Source organism: Stylophora pistillata, chromosome 7 (assembly GCF_964205215.1).
Source record: "Stylophora pistillata chromosome 7, jaStyPist1.2, whole genome shotgun sequence".
Taxonomy (NCBI): Eukaryota; Metazoa; Cnidaria; class Anthozoa; order Scleractinia; family Pocilloporidae; genus Stylophora; species Stylophora pistillata.
The window spans coordinates 3352037-3369549 of NC_142525.1; the positions used below are offsets into that span (position 1 = coordinate 3352037).

General features: G+C 40.5%; 3 protein-coding genes and 1 pseudogene across 3 annotated transcripts; 1 reads left to right on the forward strand and 3 right to left on the reverse strand.

Annotated features, from left to right (window-relative positions):
• Positions 1 to 849: 849 nt before the first annotated feature.
• LOC148726194 (CD209 antigen-like protein 2) lies at positions 850 to 8694 on the reverse strand (annotated as a pseudogene).
• LOC148726195 (C-type lectin domain family 4 member D-like) lies at positions 7929 to 11221 on the reverse strand. The gene is made up of 2 exons (XM_088728711.1): positions 10117 to 11221; positions 7929 to 9232 (listed from the first exon to the last, which is right to left on the reverse strand). The coding sequence occupies exons 1-2, from the start codon at positions 10444 to 10446 to the stop codon at positions 8816 to 8818; spliced, it is 747 nt and encodes a 248-aa protein (XP_088584837.1). The 5' UTR covers positions 10447 to 11221; the 3' UTR covers positions 7929 to 8815.
• A 68-nt stretch (positions 11222 to 11289) lies between these two features.
• LOC148726196 (uncharacterized) lies at positions 11290 to 14935 on the forward strand. The gene has a single exon (XM_088728589.1). The coding sequence runs from the start codon at positions 11433 to 11435 to the stop codon at positions 14157 to 14159; it is 2727 nt and encodes a 908-aa protein (XP_088584715.1). The 5' UTR covers positions 11290 to 11432; the 3' UTR covers positions 14160 to 14935.
• On the reverse strand, positions 14677 to 17417 carry LOC148726197 (uncharacterized). The gene has a single exon (XM_088728590.1). The coding sequence runs from the start codon at positions 17375 to 17377 to the stop codon at positions 15839 to 15841; it is 1539 nt and encodes a 512-aa protein (XP_088584716.1). The 5' UTR covers positions 17378 to 17417; the 3' UTR covers positions 14677 to 15838.
• Positions 17418 to 17513: the final 96 nt, after the last annotated feature.

Here is a 17513-nt window from a genome sequence, read left to right on the forward strand (position 1 = left end):
TTTTGAATTTCTATTTGCATGCCAATAATAAGTGAAAAGTTCCCCGAGGGACCTACAGCTTTCTATAGATACATTTAGATTGTTAACGTTGTACAATTAAGAGGCTGAGTCAGAATTAACAAATGGTAAACACCACAGCGTACACTATTGAGTTATGGATGTACTCGGGAGGTTGCTAAGCACGAAAGAAGCGTAAGAGTCGCTCGAGGCGATAGCCGAGAGCGACTCTAGCTTCTTGAGTGCTTAGCAAACCTCCCAAGTGCATCCATAACTCAGTAGTGTACGCTGCGGTGTTTACCATTTGTTTTATAACATAACATTAACACATTGTAGCTAAAGAGTTCCCTTTTATTTAACAAATCTTACGTGACCAGAACAAAACAAGCGCGCGCGGAAAAATAGTCTGCATTTGTCACGTCAGCAGCGTACACCCATGGGCAAATGGGCGACGCTAAATTGACCAATCAGAGTGCGCGCTTTACTTTGGTTATGTTATAAAAAGATTTGTAGCCAGATCTTGACCATGTGCAGATAAAATTTATTTCTATTTTAATAACTGTGAGATTTAAATCACGAAAAAAAAAAAAAAACAAAATAAAAAGAGCTGAGCATTTGTTTCCTTTCTTTGTCCATAGTGGAAAATTCAATAAAATTCAACCCGATCATGATGCCACCGACGGAAAAATGTCGAAAACCCGCGCGACTTACGTTCAAGGCGAATAATTTCAAGGTCTTTTTTCTCTTAAAAAATGTCAGATTTGTGTTTTGGATCTTATCATGGGATCTCAGGTTTAAAAACATGAAATTCAACTTTTGTCCAGGAGGGGTAAATTTCTGGGGGGTATTAAAACATAATTTAGTTTTATTAAGAGTTGATAAGGTAGATTGACTACCGTGGAGATTTTCCAAAACCGACGTTTCAAGTGCGAGTTTCAGCGGACTTTTACTTCGACAACTCCATCTCACAAAGATTAACAAGCGCCCAGTCCATTTACTAGTAGATTAGAACACACCGTGTATATATCTTTTTGCCTCGTGTTGACGCTTTCTACGTGGAGGCGCGGTGGCCTCATGGTTAGTGCGCTCGACTCCGGATCGAGTGGTCCGGGTTCGAACCCCGGCCGGGACATTGTGTTGTGTTCTTAGGCAAGACACTTTACTCTGACAGTGCCTCTCTTCACCCAGGTGTATAAATGGGTACCGGCAATTAAATGCTGGGGGTAACCCTGCGATGGACTGGTATCCCATCCATGGGGGAGTAGAAATACTCCTAATCGCTTCATGCTACAGAAACTGGAGTTAAGCACCGGCCTAATGGGCCACTAGGCTCGTAAACAGACTTCACCTTTACCTGACGCTTTCTACAAAAGCTAGAAAAGGTCTACATAGCGTCGAGATGGGGTCTATAGAGTCACAAAAAACCTTTCTGGCAAAGAACAAAAGGTGCATCCTGTTGGTTCTCTCGAGAAAAATTACAGATAACGTCGTTCCACTTTTCAGACGGGAGATACTTTCCGGCAAACATGTTGGCACATTTCTCCCTCTTGCTATGACTGTTCGGTTTTCCATTGGCCCATAAAGAAATCCATACGCCCATGTCTTGTACTGATTTTGAATCAGGTTGAGAATGAAACTGTTCTCATCAGCAGATCTGATTATTGAAAGGTCTCCCCCGTGGCTCTGGCAAATCCTGCGGACCTCGGTCCAATTCTGCGTTGGGGCGTTGAGAATCAGATAACACGATTGAGAATGGAGAACCCATTTTCTCTGACAAACCTATTGTTATCAGTCGGTGGAAAATGAGATGGTTAGGTTAAAAATACTTAAGCCGATTAATTGAATATGATTTTTCGAAGTGGAGTTTAAGAGTGGTGAGGTAAATATCCATCGTTAAACCGCAAAATAATCAGAAATTAAATTGTTGACGCGCGATTTTGTCTCTATGGCTGTTCGGAGGTGAATAGTACCTACTCATAGTCTGTTTCGATTGCGCTTGTAAACTGCTAGAAGCTTGCCCACCGAAATACTCAAATTTGCCACCTGAGTTTCTTGACGTTTTTATATAAACGTCAATCAGAAGCTTGATTTTACGTTGTTCACAATAATATTGCTAAGATCGTTGAGAAAACTAGAGGGAAACTTAGCTTTAAAGAATTGCTCACAATTATGAGACAGATTTTTTAGGATATTTTAAAGTCTAACGATAGGCCTGCAAAGCGTTGTCAAGGAACAGGTTATGAGTTCAAATGGTTAATAAACATTAAAAGAAATTGCATAAAGTGAAGTCGTTGACCTTCATGAGTTTGATGTATGTGCTCTGACCTATCATTATTTTGCCCAAAAATTGCTCAGAAAAGGAAATATTGCTCGAGGTTGCTAGAACCACAAACAGGTGCTCCAAACGCCAAAAGTTGGTCAAAAGTTATCGAGCACGATCAGAACAGGGCTACTTGCTTATCACTTCCTAATCAGCCAATCACGAGCGCAATAAGCACCTTTCACCCATGTTGTACATACTAAAAACACTTAGATCAGTACATATTTACAAATGACTGGACCACCAAATTATCACGTGCTATCGATGCAACGTGACAAGTGGACTTCCACTTCTCAGGGACCGGTCATGATTTATCACGGGGGGAGGGGGGGAAGGAAATTTTAAGAGTGTCAGAGGGCTCTGTAGTTCTCTTTTGACCCCACTCATTGGCAGTTCATTGCCAGTCAATTTTCCAGTCCCCCTCTTAATACTCTGTTGGCGGCAACTTTTCCCTCTTCTATTCCCCCTGTAATCCATGTGCCCCCCCCCCCCCGATCCTCCACCCCATCCTTCAGGCTACAAATAATGACAGGTCTCTTAGAACATGCGCAGTATAAATCTTACCTGTGAAAGCAATGTGAAAGTCGTTTCTTTCTGATCAGCAAAGTTACTTTTTTCGTTCACAACGGAAATGTCGTGCTTGTTCAGTTCACAAGTTCCTTTAATGCTTTTCTTCATGGAGGACAACTTGAAGTTGGTGGAACTACACCAGATGTTTCTCAGACATTCTTGAACGCACGATGACAAACTGGGTGAGTCAAACCGTTGCTAGCTCATGTTCATGCTCCCATAGAAACAGATACCTCCTTAAAAACTTCATAATCAAGTAACAATCTCCGAAATTATGCATACCAGTCACATGACTTATATGGATAAGTAGCGTTGTTTTCATATCTCCAGTAGCAACCGTACTCCAGCTTTTATAGCCAGTAATTGTAAGTTAACGATCAATCGTTGAAATTACCTGATGAGTGTGGTCATTTTCGACCATACGAAACAGAGCTGTCGTAATAAAACGATGAACTACCTCTGAAGTCTTGAACCAGTTCGTAATAATTATTAATGCTCCTCTAAGAGTTGAGCGCTCTTCGAAATACATTCAAATCAAATCCAAGAATATATATATATATATATAGAAAGTTTAAAACATTGCGAGGATGGAAAACTTCTGACGTAAAAAATATAAAAAATTTCAATAAGAAACGTTTCGGTCAGAGACCTTCAGTTATTCACAACTTTTGAAATGAAAAAAGAGCATTAAATAGGATCGAAGTGCTAATGATTACGTAATTACAGGTAACGACTAATGAACTGGTGCTAATGAAAAGATAACAAAAAATCCAATTACAAAGAAAGAAATGGACAAAATACAAGAAACAAACCCTAAAAACTAAGAGATAAGAATACTAAATATGTTAATAAGAATACTAAATATTAACATATTTAGTATTCTTATCTCTTAGTTTTTAGGGTTTGTTTCTTGTATCCCTAGAGACCTGTTTCGTGGTTGCCCACTCATCATGGGATTTTAATGGTAGAATAATGCGATACCATCGCTTATATAATAAACTAATTGCTAATTAACATGGTTTATGCAGTGTGAAAAGTGTCAAGTCAGTTGTTGCGTAGGAGTGCTTTGTTTCTGTGTCGGCAGGAAGAGACGAGTTCGTTACGCTTGTTGAGTGTTGATAGGTCTGGGTGGCAGATGATTAGGAATTTCTCTTTAAGGCATAGGCTGCATCGTTTGCTTGAGCTGCTGACTAACGCCACCGCCACAACCGACACCTCTACTGCAAACAACAACAAGAAATGCAACTGCCGACAGAAAAACTCATGTCCTCTAGACGGAAACTGCCTCCAACAATCTGTCATATACCAAGCTACCATTACACGTAAAGACAACAGCACGACAGATACATACATCGGGCTCACTGCAAACGACTTTAAGTCGCGCTACAACAACCACGCCTCATCATTCCGACACGCAAAACACCGCAACTCCACCGAACTCAGCAAACACATCTGGACACTTAAATACAACAACATCAATTATTTCATCACCTGGCGCATTCTATCTTCCTGCCTGCCCTACAACAGCTCAAGCAAACGATGCAACCTATGCCTTAAGGAGAAATTCTTAATCATCTGCCACCCAGACCTATCAACACTCAACAAGCGTAACGAACTCGTCTCTTCCTGCCGACACACAAACAGAGCACTCCTACGCAACAACTGACTTGACACTTTTCACACTGCATAAACCATGTTAATTAGCAATTTGTGTAATATATAAGCGATGGTATCGCATTATTCTACCATTAAAATCCCCTGATGAGTGGGCAACCACGAAACAGGTCTGTAGGGATGTATCTCTAGTTGTTTTTTTCCGACTACCACATATTATACCCGCTCTACTATTTGTATCGAGCACTGTTTCACGGACACCAAGCTTAATCTCTCTCTCTCTCTCTCTCTCTCTCTCTCTCTCTCTCTCTCTCCCTATATATATATATATATGCGCATGCTCGCTAGTTTACTCTAGTTTGAGCACTCTGGCATGGCTTAGACGAAACCACAAAGGTTGGGTTGTTTGGGGTGACCGTCTCGGTTCTCCTCCATCCTAGCATCAGCACTGCACTGATGAGACCCAGAAGGCCGAAACAGTTCTGTCTGCAGTTAGTTATATATATACATATATATACATATATATGAAATACATATATATGAACTGCGGTTATGAAACGTATATGTGCACAATCCTTCGCAGTAAAGCACTATTTAAGCAATAGTGAAAATCAGACCTGGAAAAAAATCCAGGCCTGTACGGGATTCGAACCACTGACCTCTGCGATACTAGTGCAGCGCTCTACCAATTGAGCTAACAAGCCAACTGGGAGCAGGCCATCAAATTAATTCGACATAAACTCGTAAGATGATAAATCAAACAACAAACATATGAAATACATATATATGAACTGCAGTTATGAAACGTATATGTGCACGATCCTTCGCAGTAAAGCACTATTTAAGCACTATTGACTGCGAAGGATCGTGCACATATACGTTTCATAACCGCAGTTCATATATATGTATTTCATATGTTTGTTGTTTGATTTATCATCTTACGAATTTATGTCGAATTAATTTGATGGCCTGCTCCCAGTTGGCTTGTTAGCTCAATTGGTAGAGCGCTGCACTAGTATCGCAGAGGTCATTGGTTCGAATCCCGTACAGGCCTAAATTTTTTTCAGGTCTGATTTTCACTATTGCTTAAATAGTGCTTTACTGCGAAGGATCGTACACATATACGATACATATATATGTATGATGCACGATCCTCGCAGTAGATAGCGCTATTTATGCAATAGCGAAAATCAGACCTGAAAAAAATCAGGCCTGTACGGGACTCGAACCACTGACCTCTGCGATACTAGTGCAGCGTTCTACCAATTGAGCTAACAAGCCAACTCGGAGCAGGCCGTTAAGTTGATTCGTAATAAACCCGTGAAAGTGATAAATGAGATTCCATGAATATATGAAGTTCATGTATTTTGAACTGCGGTATTAGACACGTATGATGCACGATCCTCGCAGTAGATAGCGCTATTTATACAATAGCCTGATTTTTTTCAGGTCTGATTTTCGCTATTGCATAAATAGCGCTATCTACTGCGAGGATCGTGCATCATACGTATCTAATACCGCAGTTCAAAATATATGAACTTCATATATTCATTGTATCTCATTTATCACTTTCACGGGTTTATTACGAATCAACTTAACGGCCTGCTCCGAGTTGGCTTGTTAGCTCAATTGGTAGAGCGCTGCACTAGTATCGCAGAGGTCAGTGGTTCGAGTCCCGTACAGCCCTGATTTTTTTCAGGTCTGATTTTCGCTATTGCATAAATAGCGCTATCTACTGCGAGGATCGTGCATCATACGTATCTAATACCGCAGTTCAAAATATATGAACTTCATATATTCATTGTATCTCATTTATCACTTTCACGGGTTTATTACGAATCAACTTAACGGCCTGCTCCGAGTTGGCTTGTCAGCTCAATTGGTAGAGCGCTGCACTAGTATCGCAGAGGTCAGTGGTTCGAGTCCCGTACAGGCCTGATTTTTTTTCAGGTCTGATTTTCGCTATTGCATAAATAGCGCTACCTACTGCGAGGATCGTGCATCATACGTATCTAATACCGCAGTTCAAAATATATGAACTTCATATATTCATTGTATCTCATACATATATATATAATCAATTATTACGTTGGAATGCTATTATGCGTTATTATGTTGTTATATATATTTAGTATAATTTCAGAGCTGAGCAAAGAGTTTCTAGCAATCTGATTGGTCAAACGGTTCCTTATATGACGCTACATAAACCGATATACATCGGCGAAACAGGCAGAAGACTAGGTGACCGAATCCGAGAACACCTTCGTGACGTGGAAAGGAATGGCAGGGGCACATCGAAACCCGTCGCTAGACATTTTAATTTACATCAGATACGATGAAAATATGAAGTTCATATATTTTGAACTGCGCTTATAGATACATATGATGCACGATCCTCGCAGTATATTAGAGAGCGCTTTTTATGCAATAGCGAAAATCAGACCTGAAAAAAATCAGGCCTGTACGGGATTCGAACCACTGACCTCTGCGATACTAGTGCAGCGCTCTACCAATTGAGCTAACAAGCCAACTGGGAGCAGGCCGTTAAGTTGATTCGTAATAAACCCGTGATGATAAATCAGATACGATGAATATATGAAGTTCATATATTTTGAACTGCGGTTATAGATACGTATGATGCACGATCCTCGCAGTAGAGAGCGCTATTTATGCAATAGCGAAAATCAGACCTTAAAAAAAATCAGGCCTGATTAATTTACCTAATCATTCTAAGCAACATATGGCAATCTGCGGTCTTGCCTTACACTTAGGTAGCACGGAAAGCCGTAAAACTCTTGAACAACAGCTCATCTTTCAAACCGGCAGTCTAAATCCCACGGGGAGCAACGAACGCTTTTCATTTCACTAATTTATTCGTGTTTTTCTCGTTGCCATGTTCCCACCAATAACGTAGCTCCATTTTCTGCCTTTAAAAAACACAACACAACCCACAATTCCTCTATTCGCTCCGACGAAGGGCTAACGCTCGAAACGTCAGCTTTTGTAATCGTTACGGTGGCCAATTTACCATTTCAACTTTGTTGGTATATCCAAATTATTTCGTCACCCCCCACGACGCAGCCCCAAACAGTTTCTTTAGAAACTATCAGCCTTTATTCTGTAGCATTACTACTTTATATTCTGTGCTCCACAAGGTCTAACTCGATCGCAAAGGAACGAAAACTCCGACTTGATGATTTTGGAGGTCGGCCGCACGGACGCCATATGTTTTCAAATTTGATCATTTAGTGTGAACGCATGGAATAATACCCCTCTAGTACTCCCGAAAGCTATTAAAACATATGCGCAAACGACGGATTCTGATTGGTTTGTTGATCTCCTGACGAAAGAGGAGGTTTTGGGACAGAATTCTGCTTAGTGGGGGAGGTAAGGGGAAAAAGCGTTTTCGCGCGAGCCAATCCCGTGGTCCAGGCGGCTACGAGCGGTTCAGGTGTCAATGTGCCGTGACATAATATATTTACACGATTAATTGCTTCTGGTTAAAATTGGATCATCCATTTAATAATATCTGCTCCCCCTATATAAGAAACTAGTCTTTGATTAAAATTAGCCAACACAAGTAAATCAGCTATAAATAATCACGTAGATACATGCGCTCACAGACTGCCAATTTTTTAACTTCGCAGTAACAATTAGAAGTTACAGCGGTGTTTGGAAATCTACATACCAAATCATCAATAATACAAAACAAACCTACAAGTTAAAACAAAAGTTAGTGGTCGCAGCAATCAAAATACAAATGAATAAAGGCTGATAGTTTCTAAAGAAACTGTTTGGCGCTGCGTCGGTGGGGGTAACGAAATAATTTGAATATATCAACAAAGTTGAAATGGTAAATTGGCCACCGTTACGGTTATAAAAGCTGACGTTTCGAGCGTTAGCCCTTCGTCGGACGAGGTCGGACGACGAAGGGCTAACGAAGGCTCCGACGAAGGGCTAACGCTCGAAACGTCAGCTTTTGTAACCGTAACAGTGGCCAATTTACCATTTCAACTTTTGTTGATATATTCAAATTATTTCGTTACCCCCACCGACGCAGCGCCAAACAGTTTCTTTAGAAACTATCAGTCTTTATCTACGAGACTAACTTTACCTTTAGAATTTACATCATCATGATCCAAGTAAGGACAACTTCTTCTCACAGAGCATGGGCCAACAAGGGTCAAGTCCATTTACCAACTACTCAGATGAAAGTGCATCTTAAAGCGTTCTTAATCACTTCATGTCGACACTTTTAACAAAACTTACAACAGATCTACGCAACGCTAAGATGGGATCTGTGGATGAGTTGAATCAAAATAGGCCGCTCCTGCAAATAATTGAAGGGGCCGTAAGATGACTAAAAAAGTTGCAGGGGACGTCATTCCATTTTCCAAGTTGTGAATCCTCTCCACCATACATCTGCACACAATCCTCATTCTGGTTTCCATAATTGTTTGGTTCTCCCTCTGCCCATAAAGAAAATCGACTTGTCAAAGGAGTATCATCAATCCAGTAAAACTCATTGTCCGGTTTTCTGTAAAGTCCAATCCATACACTCAAGCTTTGCACTGTATTGCGTATAAATTTGTTCTCATCGGCAGATTTGATTATTGGCAAATCTCCCCCGTGGCTCTTGCAAATCCTGCGGGCTTCAGTCCAACTCTGCGTTGGGATGTCGAGGACAAGGTAACATGATCGAGAATGGAGAACCCATCCTTTTTGACAGACCTGTCGATAGCAGTGAGTGAAAATTAAAACACCCTATCAACTAGATTAGTACATATTGAGAAATGTGTGGATGATTTAATAAAGAATTTTGAACCAAGAAACGTTTGATCCAAGCACGAACATCTTTACGGCTCTATTTTGTTACCCTCTCACCCGGAGACCTCAAGACTCGCGAATAAACTAAATGTGAAAAAGGACAAAGATATATGACAATTGATGCATGCTTATCTAGAGGTGTCCTTATAATAGAGAACCGTCCAGCTTTCCCATTAAATTACGAACAACATGCGTGCATTTTGAAAATATGACAAAGTAATGTACCATTAATGCATCGTTATAGCTGGTTTCAACTTACAACAAGGATGGGGGGATTTTGGGAGGATACACGTGGGTTGAAGCAAATTTCTCGATTTTCTCTCGCATTTCGTATCTTTCTGACACTTATTAATTTACGTGTATTCTTTTCTTGTTTTCACTCATTCATTTATTGACCATTATTTTCGCACTTTTAGTAAATACGCCGTCCCCAAAGTGCCATGTTTTTCTGGGTTCTGTTTAAACCCTTTCCGTGTAAGTGTGTTGTGTTTCCTAGATTTCCCTCAGCGTTTGGTAAGTTTCTGTCTCGTTGTAGCTTTCTATTCATTTTCCCTCCTATTTAGTCGTCACCAACAGAGTTTAAAGGGCGGGGGGGGGCTGTAGTTTAAACTGACTGTCAATAACTGCTTATTATCAGGGGGAGGGGGGAAGGGGGAGTCTAAAGAATATTACAGAGCTTAAGGGGATCATTTTTCGTGACACAAAAGTCCTTTCGCCCCTCCCCCCCTCGATGGTAAATGATGACCGTTCCAAATGATAATCAGAGAACATATAATGTTGATTCTGACCTTAAGTAACAGCGAGAAAGTCGTTCCTTCGTCGTCGGAGAAATTGTTGTTTTCGTTAACAATGGACATGTCGTGCTTGTTCAGTTCACAAGTTCCATCGTCTTTCCCCTTGGAGGAAAACTTGAAGTTGGTGGAAGTGCACCAGGTGTTTCTTAGACATTGCTGACCGCACGATAACAAACTTGGTGAATCAAACCGTTTAGCAAGATATCCTTTCAACCTCTTATTTTCTAGGGTTTCAAAAAAGCCGAAATTTTGAGGGTTGTCTTCGGGGGAAAAATGTGCATTACCCAAAAGGAATAACAATACGACCGTCACCTTCGAAGCCATATCTTGTTCTGTTGCACTATGTAATGATAAATTCAGCCTGTAATAACACTTCCTGTGCTTCGCAATTAGAATAAAACATGTCGCACCATGTCATCACACCTGCAGCGCTTTTTAATGCCTGTCGAATTTTGTAATTACACCGGTAGCACTTTATTATAACACCTGAAGCATTTTGTAATACCTGTGGAACTTTGATAGTACTTTGTAACGAAAATGCTGACTCACTCTGTGATGACAAAACAAGTCACTTTGTTCTAAAATAAGCTGTCGCACTTAGTAATAACACATGCAAGTTTGAGTAAGTATCCCATAGTAGCTGTCTTTCCCGTCAATAATAATAATAATAACGATAATAATAGTAATAATCATGACAATGATAAAAATGATGGTAACAAAGAAACCAGCTGCAACATTCAAGCTTCAACTGGCTCTTGCAAGGAAAGCTCAGCTATTAACTGAGGCACTGTCAGTAAAAATCAGATATGATCATCAAAATCGCGGACACAGCCAAAAAATCGATTTCGCTCATACTTTCTATATTGATAGACCCTTGTACCAAAGTAACCAAAACAGGGTTAGTTTTTTCTTATCTTTTTTTTTTTTAGAGTAATTAAATAAAAACGGTCGAGTACGGATCGAGCCAAATTTCGATATTCGAAATATCGAAATTCTGTCATATTCATGGCTTGCCAGCGTAAGTCGAAAATGATCTGTGAATTTTCCTTTGCAATAACATAATAGTTAGGGCCTTGAAAAATTCATTGATATCATGAAAGCAGATATGTTCTCGTTATAAATATTTTATGAACTTTTTCTCGATGACACCTTGCGGCTGTTTTTCAATTCTCGGTTTTCAGCTGACGTCATAAGTTTATGCAAATTTGGTTTCCGCCATGTTGGTGCCCATGCGAGGTGTGAAATTATATGGAAATGTATGCCATTTCTGAGCGCTCGCGTTCAAAGTCTTCAAATAATTCATCTTTCCAATGGATATTTCCCAAGAAAACGACCCAAAATCACAAGGTCAGATACCAGTGCTTTCATCCTACGCAAATAACCTCGAAAGCCACGTCCGAGAGCGCTATTTGAAGAAAATTTCTGTGGTTGGCGTAGATCCAGCGGCCATACCGAGCGAGCAGTTCAGTTCAGAATGTTTGCCTCCTATAGAAGTCTCGGACTTGCTGTCCTATTTAGTTTTGGAGACAAGCTATTACACAAACAAGCAGTTCAAGGCCTTCAAAAGTTTGGAGGCGTACAATCAGATGGTTTCTGGATTTGTTGCGTCAGTTCAAGGGAAAGAAATAGCGGGCAAGATTGTTGTTGTGGCCAAGGTGAGACATTCGCAGCGAATGAACGATCCTCTTGTGAACATTTGGATCATTGTAGAAAAGGACGGCACCATTATTTCTGCCCATTGCTTAGGCTGCAAGGCAGGACTAGCTGAATCCTGTTCCCATGTAGCGAGCGTGATGTTTTACATCGAAGCTGTGACACGGATTCAAGGAAAGCTCGCCTGTACTCAAACAAAATGCACGTGGATTTTGCCAACATATGTCAACGGAGTACCATATGCAAAGGTAAGGGACATTGACTTTTCCTCGGCAAAAAAACTCAAAAGCTCGCTTGAACAGAAAATCGAGACATCACATCAAAATACTGGCGAAGGAAGCAAAATCCTGGACGAACGGTGTGATCAAACATTTATATCTAATGCGATTCCATCAGATGGGGAAATGCAGCAGGTCTATGCCAAGCTAAACGCTTGCAAAATCAAAGCTGTAGCACTTAGCTTAATTGATCCCCATGCTGACCAATTTATTGATGAAAGCCGCACACTGCCAATCATTCCTGATTTATTTGAAACGAAAAATCTTGAGCTGGATTACCCGGAATTAATCAAAATGTGTGTTGAGGTAACATTGGGTGTTTCTGAGGAACACATCAGAAAAGTAGAAATCAGCACACGAACTCAAGCAAGTGGTTCTGGTTTTTATAGACATCGTGCTGGTAGAATTGGTGCATCTCAGTGCTTTTCAGCCTTTCACACAAACCTTGCCCAGCCCTCCCAGTCTTTGATAAAGACAGTTTGTTATCCAAGCCTCTATAAAGTCAACACTAAAGCTACGAGGTATGGGCAGAAGCACGAAGTCGATGCCATAAAGGCATATGAAGCATCCATGAAAGCTCGTCATGTGAACTTAGAAGTCAAGAAGTGCGGGTCATTCATCAACCAAGAGAATCCATTTCTTCATGTCACTCCTGACTTTCTCGTGTCATGTGACTGTTGTGGAAGTGGATGTGGGGAAGTTAAATGTCCAGTAGTCATCATTGACAGCAACTTTGATGACTATGTTCAACATAAAAATTCCTGCCTGGAAAAAGTAAATGGGAATTTACAGCTGAAACAGAGCCACAGCTACTACTATCAAGTACAGCAGCAGCTTTTCTCAGTTCCAGATCTTCAGTATGATGACTTTGTGGTGTATGCCATTGATAAGGCAAAAAACACTAACTTGTTTGTGCAGCATGTATATCCAGATGTGCAGCACTGGAACTCTGTTTTGCCTAAACTAGAAACTTTCTGGAGAATATGCATTCTCCCAGAGATTTTGGGACGGTGGTACACCCGAAGGTGCACACTACCACCTACATTACCGAGCAAGGATGCCATTTGTTTTTGCCGAAGAGAAAGAGACGAGGACAGCATTTTGTGTAGTAACAGTGACTGCCCTTATCAAAGGCTTCACCCTTCTTGTCTCTCTCTCACCTCCATTGCAATGCCAAAGACCTGGTACTGCCCTCACTGCTGCAGACTGCCTCAGTTCAAGAGGAAAGGGAATACCAGAAAATCCCCAAGACCTACTGTTGTGTCACATCAAGCAGTAATGAAACATGACAGCATTTGTATTTGCAAGGCAAAGCCTACCCCTACAGACAAGTTAGTTGAGTGCCATGGAGAAAGCTGCACAAATGGAAAATACTTCCACCTTGCTTGTCTTGGTTTGAAGCGATATCCAAACAATCACAGAACAACCTGGAAATGCCCTCCATGCAAAAAGGTCACCCCTGCCCAAGCTAATGACACCTTTATCACTTGTTCTTCTTCATCAGATTCCTCCAGTAGTGAGGATGAAAGTGATGTTGTCATTACGAAAGTCCTCCAGGGTGAAACTGGTAAGACCAGTGCATTAGCAAATCTATCGGACAACCATTTTGATTTAATTGTTAATCCTACTGGATGGCTGGACTGTGATATCATCCAACAAGCCCATGTATTATTAAAACAGGAGAATCCGACAATCGCAGGTTTTCAGCGACCGACACTTGGCCCCGTTAGAAATTTTGATGTTGTTAGTGGTGAATTCGTTCAAATTTTGCACACTGGGAACGATCATTGGGTGTGTATTAGCTCAATAGGATGTGTGCCTGGACATGTAAACCTTTTTGATAGCCTCTATCATGACTCAGTCATTATTCAAGAAGTAGAGGAACAAACAAATGATTTATTAGGGGGACGCTTGATTGCTCTTGACCCAAAGCCAGTGCAGCAACAAACAAATGGCAGTGACTGTGGGGTTTTTGCAGTTGCATTTGCTACCTGCTTGGTCTTTGGAGTAGACCCCACATATATAAATTTTGATGTTCAAGGTATGAGACCTCATTTGGCAGCATGTCTAAGAAGTGACAGAATCAGCTTGTTTCCTTCATTTTGAAAACATATGCCTATTTTTCAACATGAAAAGGAACATGGAAAATCCTCTGTAATTTTGTATAATATAATTTTGAGATATTTCAGTTTTGAATCTGTGGCTTTGAGTTAAAGCAATTCAGACAAAGCCTTCTCATAGGATATCTGGCAGCTATTGTGTGGTTCCAGAAAATATCCATACCTCCCCCATGGAAGGTTTTTTGTTTGAACCCACCCCCCTCCTCAAAATTTCTAATGACCTTCCATGGGGTGGGTATAGATATTGTCTAAAAACACACATTCCCACCTCCCTAGGATGTAGCCTACAGGCCCTTACTTGGCTGTAGCTGTGAAAATATGTGAAAAACAGAAAATATTGTAATGATGAAACTGTTAAAGCCTGCAAATTTTAAACTGAACCCCCAATTTTTACATCCTAAGTATATCCCTGGCTAAGACTATGTACACTACAATTCACAATTACATAAATTTTGCAATCTAGTCCTACCCCACTAAGGAAGAACAATAACATGTGAACTGCATATAATGAATGAATGTTTATTTATTTTTTAATTTTCATTCCTTGGCTGCCTCATTTGCTTAATGAAACTGGTGGCAACTTGACAACTAATTGTAATAATCGAGACCAGAGGCAGTTCAATAAAACTTTTGCAGTTGTAATTCAAAAGTGTATGTATTGTCTCAGAGGTTGAAAACAATAGCTATGGTTGTCAATTACACTTGTAAGAGTTTTATTGAATTGAACCCTGAATTACATTCAGACATATTAAGTTTCCCTTATTTAGTTGTTTTTTGTTTGTTTCAAAAGGCGAAATTCAAAGAAAATGTTATACCTAAACATAAAAGGGAAAGGACTTTTAAAAGGGCAGAGGTCGTTCATTTTACAGGGGAAGTAAATTCTGTTGTAAAATGAGGAAATCCAGTGGCCAAAGTGATGATATAAAAAATCTTTCATATTTCATATCCAAAATCATACCACACATTGGATCTACTGTAAATCCTCTATTAAGCCAGCCCTCTTTAGAGGAAGAAATTTATGAAACCACCCACAAAAAGATACCTTATACATGGAACTTTAGCCACACCTTTATTTTGTGATTTTGAGGTTCACAAATAATTTTCCATGACATTTAAATTTAGTGATTGTGTGAAAATTCTGTATTTTGAGTCATTTTAATGTCACATTTTTGAGTGAGAGGATCTTTGCTCTTAGCAATGTTATGCAAAAAGTCTTTGAACTAAGAAATGATTTTAAAAATTCACACATTTTCAACAGCCCAGTTGCATGAAATTGGTTTAAAAAGCTACTTATGTAGCTGAAGGTCAAATATTCAGATTTAAGTTAACGCCCACAATTTACTTTCTTTTGGACTTGCAATCTGCTTTTAATACACTCAGTAGTAATAACTTATTCTTTCTTGATTTTCATGTTGTATTCACAACACTTATCTGAGGACTGTCACTTAAATGTTGCGACTAAAAAATAAGGTGTCATGAAAATGTTATGTAATTAGATATCTTGGGAGCTTGTTTTGATCAAGTACATTTGGAAGCAAAACTTTGCAGCTTTAAATCATATCAGGATCTATGTCCTAATCTCATTCCCCTGTGTATCCCTAAAATAAATGAAAAATACACAGGTGGCTTAATGGAAGACTTAAGGTATTTAAATGTGAAGTTGATCTAATCAAATGGCACAATTGGAGGACAAAAATTAACAAGAGCTGCACAAACTCTTATCATATGATCCACCAGTGCAGTACACCTGTCAGAGTTTTCATGATTACAGATAAGGAAGTCAGTTGGCAAGGTACCTTCCAGTATTGTATACTTCCGTCTAAGTAGTCCAATGACGCGTTCAACATGAATTCTGACATTTGCAATGCCTCTGGTCTGCTCCACATCCACTGGGTCGAGCTGAGATTTACCCTTTGTGAAAGCTGGTATAACCAGTTTAGCATGTTTCAGTCCAACACTTTCAGTGATGGTGAATCCCCGGTCAGCCATCACCATGTCTCCTGGACTCAGTTTGTCTAGGAAGCCACAGTTCTCAGTTAAAAATTTATCTGAGACACGACCTCCCCAGGCTTCAGACACATATGAAATAGTTCCTTGTGGTGTTATCCCTACCAGAATTTTGATTGTATTGTGATGTTTGTAACTTGAAAAGGTCTGTGCCCTGGCTAGCAAGTTTGAAGGCCTCTCGATAAATACTTCAAAGCAGTCGATCACAACAGTTGTTTTCTTTCCGAATGCATACTGAAAGCACTGAGGCATTGTTCTCCACAGTTGATCCCTGTCTGGCCAGTACACAAAGCGAAATAACCTCGTGTCCATCGCAACAATCCAGTGGGAAAATATTCTGGAAATTGTTGACAGTGAAACAACAAACCGGTATGCAAGATCCTGCAGCGGTGCATTTAGTCTTAGTTTCATAAGAACAATGATGAATTCTTGAAATCTGTTGAGCGACTGTGTTTGCCGTGTAACATGTGAGGAGACGTGCTCGAAAACAACCATCAGTACTTCCATAGATGGTAGCCCAGTGTAAAAGCGAACTTTATCGTCAGTGTCAAAGAAATCCTTGTTTGGGGCTTGATATTTGCTTGTCTGAAACATGTAGTCAAACTCGGTAGTTTGGCACTCGGCGTCCTTAACAGTTTCTGGTTCGATTTGTTCACCTTCCCTAACTGCTATGGCCGACATATCAGAAGAAAAGGCCTCCTCGTTCCCTTCGTTTCGATTTCCCTCTTCTTCTGTCGAAGTACTTGGCTGACTAAAGTCGATCTGAGCAGCACGACGGCTGCTTTCCACAAGCTTTTGACGTTTCTCTGCCGCTTCTCGTTCTTGTCGTTCGACCGCAAGTTGCTTTCGCTTCTTTGCCCTTTCCGCTCTCTCTGCGTTTGCAACATGGTCTAACGTAGGGCGATAATTTCTCTTGCCAAGTTGCAATGTGGGCACCCAATCTACGTCGTGCTTATGCCAGGAAGGAGCTGGCTTCCCAGAAACAAAATGCTTGCCACATACCCGTTCGCTGTTTAGCACGCCTTTCGATTCCGTGTCGTCGCGACTGATCGCTTTTATCCATTTTTCTCTCCGCTCTGTAGTCAGTTCTTCTTCAAATTCTCCTTTGTTGGTTACCACTGAAGGTATTCGATAAAATCCAATCCCTTTATCTCGGTCACTTCTACTTCCACATCCAAAAACAACGCAAAGGACCATGTTAAGCTCGCTTTTCTCACTGTCATCTCTCTAAATGGGCGCGTTTGTTTGGGCACCAACATGGCGGATAGCAACCGTCGTCAAGGTAGAAGTCACGTGGGTGAAAACCAAGGATAGCTCATGATGGTACCCTAAA